This window comes from Macrobrachium nipponense, chromosome 12, assembly GCF_015104395.2.
Source record: "Macrobrachium nipponense isolate FS-2020 chromosome 12, ASM1510439v2, whole genome shotgun sequence".
Classification (NCBI taxonomy): Eukaryota; Metazoa; Arthropoda; class Malacostraca; order Decapoda; family Palaemonidae; genus Macrobrachium; species Macrobrachium nipponense.
In genome coordinates, this window is record NC_087205.1 from 48,352,498 (window position 1) to 48,358,703 (window position 6,206).

At 38.7% G+C, this 6,206-nt stretch overlaps 1 protein-coding gene across 4 annotated transcripts in view; it reads right to left on the reverse strand.

The window, feature by feature from the left end:
- Positions 1-6,206, reverse strand: part of LOC135224516 (tyrosine aminotransferase-like) — a 113,785-nt gene that overhangs the window by 14,535 nt on the left and 93,044 nt on the right. For all 4 annotated transcript variants that reach the window (XM_064263573.1, XM_064263571.1, XM_064263572.1 and 1 more), the window contains exon 9: positions 5,296-5,379. In XM_064263573.1, the coding sequence (XP_064119643.1) occupies positions 5,296-5,379 (84 nt within the window). The remainder of the gene's footprint in view (positions 1-5,295; positions 5,380-6,206) is intronic.

The following is a 6,206-nucleotide window of genomic DNA, read 5'->3' on the forward strand; positions in this document are numbered from 1 at the left end:
ACAGCCTTCCCCAGAAATTTTTTCAGCCTATCTTCCCGTTGGAAGCCATACCAACAGTGCGCCTCACTGCTGCACTGAAGGCCTTTCAGGCACACCTCTTAGCTGCGCCCAAATTTTTAGATACCCCCTTTTTTCTCCATTATCGCTTCCTCTCTTCAGTCTGGCTATCCAACGTTTCGAATGATTTTTCTGAGTGCGACTGTGTGGTTTCTTAATGCTTCACCTTTAAATCGCCGTACTTTATTTCCTTGTTTCAGTGGCGTAGCTAGGAGTCTGTCAGTGGTTGGACACATAGGGGCTACAGCTGAATATGGGGACCCACTAGGCCTTGGAGGAATAATAAGATTATTCCTCCAAGCACTAGACCAGAGGTGGATATTTAGGCATTATACAGATATCTGTGATTCTCTTATATTGTATCAAGTAAAACAGAGAAGTACAGAAATCAGGTACATTATAATTATACGTAATTACAGAATATGAAACTGAAAAACATAAGGTGAACTATGCAAAACACATTAATTCCTGTGCGTATAGAAATTGCAAATACAAGAACAAAAAAATTGGACTTTTTACAAGTCTATCATGATCAAAAATTAAATGGATGAACGAAGTAATATATATATGTATATATATATATATATATATATATATATATATATATATATATATATATATATATATATATATGCATACACACACACACATATATATATGTATATATATATATATATATATATATATATATACGTATATATATATATATATATATATATATATATATATATATATATATATATATATATATATATACATATTGAAAGTAACAAAATTTGGAAAAATTGCTTGCTATACATTATATGTGATGAAGCAGCAGACTACTGCGATATGACTCATTTTAACAGTATTCTCCTGTTCCTGTGATTTTCTGCAAGCCTATCTACAAATTCCTCTAAATCTAGTCTTTTAATTGGCATACTTTCAGTCGATAGCACAGCAAGATTACTTAATCTGTTATTGCCCATTGCATTTCTGAGCGTAGTCTTAATTCATTTCAGAGCAGAGAAGTTCTCTCTGCTGAAACTGACGACACAGGTAACACTACAGGAATTCTGGCAAGTCCACAGAGTTCAAGAAATGCCTCCTCATATGGATTAAGAATTTTCAGTTAACCTAACAATGATTTAGGCCTTTCAGTGTCACTTACGTCCTTGTACCGTCTTTCTAACCTGTGTTTTGCAGAGTACAGCTCATGTTTGAGATCTTCAGTGTTAGCATTATAGGCATGAATAAATCCACACATTTTCTCGAAAGATAAGAATTCCGTACTGTGTTGGTTATGTGACTGTAATGCTTTCATAAGCGTGCAGGATTCATTACTGAGCCGCCTTTTCATTTCTGACAACATACGTTCTACAATTCGTGCTGAATCCTTAACACTTAGGTCAAAGTGTGTGTTTCCTGACTGTTTTCCAATAAAATCGACAACGACAAACTCCTGCAATTTTGTAGAAATTCTACGTTTCCTTGATGGTCTACACTCTGAAGTAGCAAAACCATGAGTTGTTGAACTCTTCTCCACCTCATCCCACAAAGGATCAAAAGAAGATGGATCTGAACGCATCTCTTCAAGGTGAACTGTTATAGTTTCAATTAATTCTACAGCTTTTACCAAGTCAAGTTTAGCTGACTGTAGCATATTTGATCATTGATTTATCTTACCAAGAATATATGTCATGATAACTAACCTCATAATAAAATGAGCATTTATTTGGCATATCAGTCCTCTTCCATCAATAGCCCTGTCTGCATTGAAGTCATCTGCTAAATCTTCCAGAACACGTACCACAACAAATAACCTATTCCAAGCATCATACCAGCAAGCCCATCGGGTATCTGAAAGTCGCTTTAGCTCTTTTGTTTGCTCTTTGGGACACAGTTCCTTTTCTACATCTATCCACTTTGCATGGACATAAGACCCACTGCATACAATTTTTCCAACAGTGAGAAAAATTGTGAAGCGTCAGGTAAAGATTTGATGACATTGAAAAGAACTAGATTTAGACGATGGGCATGACAGTGTACATGGGAAGCAAATGGTGCCTCTTTCTTAGTGCGTGCTGCAACTCCTTTGCATCTGCCACTCATATCTGAGGCACCATCATAACCTCGACCAACTAAATTGGCCTTGAAATCAATTTCATGTCTTTTTAGAACATTAAGTATTTCGTGAGTTAGTGCATTTGCATCAAGTTGAAAAGCAGCTTTAAAGTCTAAGAAAGCCTCATAGAGGTTTTCTTTGCCATAGTACCTGATAATGAGGGATAATTGTTCTGTTTTAGATACATCCTTAGTTTCATCAACTATTATGGAGAAAAATTTGGCTTCCTTCACCTCATTTCCAATTTCTGTCCTAATCATCTCAGCTAAAATACAAATGATTTAATTTTGTATCTCTGGGCGTGTGTACTTGGCATTTTTTGGTCCACCCTCTTGCCCTAATGGCTTTATGAAGTGACGATTTTCTTTAATTTTCTTCTTAGTGGGCCCGTGGCCAGTGGGTGGGCACCAGGGTGGGCACCAGGGTGGGCCCATATTCTCGTGGCTGAGCACGTGCCTGCCCATGCCTACCCTTAGCTACGCCACTGCCTTGTTTTCTGGATGTTTTATCTTGCTGTATAACTACTGCGACTCTCTCTTTACTGCCTGAAGCGCTGAATAACCGACAATGCCCCAGTGTTGGTTTTGACAGCCTAAATGAAACAGATCAACGTCATTCAATCTCTCAAGTCCAATAACTGAACTCTTAACTTCACAAACCAAACTTTTCGATTACATTTTTAGCGCTCCACAATTTCAGCATGAAATGAACGCCAAACCCGAAAACGAAATTTTTGCTTAGGACATTCATCAATTCCCTTGGCAGCTAAAACCACGTCAAAAATGCCTATCGAATTTTCTGCTTCAAATCACGGTACATTTTTGAATGAGTTAAATATTTGACTTCCGCAACAGAGGATGTATAATTACCACCGCAAGAAAAACTCGTAAGTTCTAGTCACAGTTACCCATAACCTGAACAATTACAATAATAACAACACCAACAGAGACGACGTGCCATGGGATGCATGCTGCCTCTTATGTTTGTGTTTGAGAGCCTTTGTCAGGCCCTAGGAAGTCGTATTTTTGTACTGGCACTCCCGCCGAAGGGCCACTTTGGATGCTGATTAGCTCGAGGCAAGGGCTACGCCACTCCAAGAAACAGCAAACCCTTTGGGACTAAGGTTAGTTACTCATTTTAAAAACCTATTTATCAGAACTTCATTTATTAAGTCTAACTGCCGATTCGAGTTTATATATTATATCTCCGAACGTTGATGGGTGAGAAAAGAGCAAGCTAACAATCTTTACTTTTTCAGGAGGATTTGCCGGAATTTAGTCAACGAGAAAAGATATTTTACGAATGTACAAAATATAGGGAAGTATCAACAGCTCCTTGGCTATGAACAGATAATATATGATCAGTTCCACCTCTGCTAGTCTCAGTCTCATGCGCATTATGCTCATTTTACACTACCTTGGAGGGAGAGTACTAATAGATTAGAACTGAATCGAATGTAAAAAGGGGCAAGACCACTGGGACCCATAAGGTCATTCATCGCTGAAACGGAAATTGACAGGAAAAAGGTTTGAAAGGTGTAACAGGAGGAAAACCACCTCACAGTTGCACTTTGAAGCAATTGTTAGGAGAGGGTGGAAAGTGAAATGGAAAAAGAGATTATGAATGGAGGTGCAGTAAAAGGAATGAAAGGGGTTGCAGCTATCGCTGAAGGAACGCTGCAAAGAACCTTCAAGTAATGCCCTCACTGACGACACTACCCCTCTGCGGGGGAGTAATAGTATATAAACAGGGAAAATGTTGTAACACCTTGTCCCATTTTGCTCATGTGAACACTTTGGTGAGGCTGAAAAGTATGCAACAACAGTAATAAAATGCGCTGTAAAATTGCTTGAAGTCGTTTCACTACACTTCTCAGTAAGTCACCTTTAAATTAATGTAACAACGGACGTTGATGATGAATTTATACTGTTTCTGAGAAAAGAACCGATTTAGTCTTTCAGTTTATTATAAAGAAAATATCATTCTCCTTCGACCAGACTTAGGCAATACATTATCTTAACCTAACAATAGTTCAGCGCTGACGACAGTAGTCCACTGCCTGTTCATTTCGTTTTCCGTGTAGATGGCGTGTAACTTTGCAGAAGAAAACTGAACTACCTCTTATTCTCTCAGTTGAGTCGTTTCAAGCCTCGATCGCATAAAACGCTGATTTTGAGGAAATATTTGGGAAAACTATTCTGTCTTCATCATTTCTTCGCTATTCAGCCTAATTCATACGTACTAGTATAACAAGATCATCTGAGATGCTGGTTATGCCTGAAAAACACTAGAACTCGTTCAATCTCCATGTGACTGCTTTTGTTGTCAATCCTATTCTTATAAAAATCCTTCAAGGAGAACTACATCAACCCTGCAGTGAATTAGTCTCTCTCTCTCTCTCTCTCTCTCTCTCTCTCTCTCTCTCTCTCTCTCTCTCTCTCTCTCTAATATTTTTCTCGGATTCCCACTGACCTCTGACAGAGCTTCAAAATAACCACTGATGACCTGGACAACCGGGCGTTCTGAATCCCACAGATTTCGCCGGAAATGAAAGACGTCGATGCCAGTCAGAATCTTTTCGAAATTTCAGTCTGTCTCGATAAGATGCTGATAACGATGTTCTTTGTGCTTGACTTGAAAGGCTTCTTGCTGTCAAAGAATTTTTGTTTTCTCTAACACTCGTGTACAAATTTTTCGGGTTCTCAGTCTCCTCGTCTTATTCCAGATTCTCATTCAATCTCGTTCTAAGTGGATGATGCACATAGCGCATTCATAATAGATACTAACGTAACTCCTCGCCCGTCGTCCATAATCACATTTTGTCTATCTCATTTTCCGTAACCACCAAAGAACACATGTTATGAGTCTCTCTTTCATTTAACATTCGACCCCTGTCTTGCCTTTGCAAATGCAGGCAGCACCGTCCATATTAAGGAACGTCAATGGCAACAAAAGCGGTTTCTTGCAATGTGACGCAATATTGACGATTGTCGTCAGCCTTTTTGCGGTCGTCGCTTTCAGGCAATAACTTCACGGGAGATAACAACATCTGCTATTATTAACAAAGACGTTTTACTCAGCCAAACTGCAATGAATGAGGATGATAAGGAAAGAAGGCTAAATGACACACTAACCATCATGTACATCGCTCCCTGCGGCATAATGGGTTTTAATCCGGGCACCGCTGAAATACTTCTGTAGCACATCTTTGCGTTGTCCTGAAAAAAGAAAAAGAGAACACATTTATCGAAGATGATCATTATACTCATCTCAACATTTTATTATTGTTCCATCTGTCAGTTCTTCAACTGCCAAAATTAAGAAGGACCTCCTCCTCCTCCTACTCCTACTCCTCCCAGGTCCCCTCCTCAAATACAAATGACATGAAATTGCACACCCTGTGTGTAGCTGTGTGTGTCAGCTGGAACACGCTCAACTTTGATGACATGTTCAAGATTAGGACTTATTGCTAAGAGGTAGTACTACCCTTCTTAATGAGGATGTAGAAGAAGATTAAACAGTACAAATTCAATAACACTCTGACGGATGGAATGATTGACTAAGACTGCCAATTTAAAGCTTTCGTCTATTGTATGCCTTTATTCATATCCACGGACTTCAGAACTGGCAACGCAAGGATGATAGTCCGAGTGTGCCACAATTTCAAAAGACGTTCGTGTGAAGGCAACAGCAGTGGCCCATGAAGTCCGTCTTTTCCCTCTGGTTTACTCGAGGTGACTGTGTCGACTCTGGATTGTACTTTTACTCACTCTAAATTCGAATACTTTTGTTATCTCCCCTCTTAAGCTCCGTCCACACAACCAGACTGCTTTTTTAAAATTAATTATTATAATAATATGTTATTTTTGAAAGTAAATTAACCTTCTCTGTAAAATATATTTCGAAATATTTCTGCTCTCAAATATTTACTATTATTATTATTAATGCTTGGTCCAATTTCACAGAGAAAAATTTCCTCTAGTCATTGTGGTCAGGGCCTAAGCATCTGCTATTGGATCTAAGCAGGTTCCTATAAATGACACGA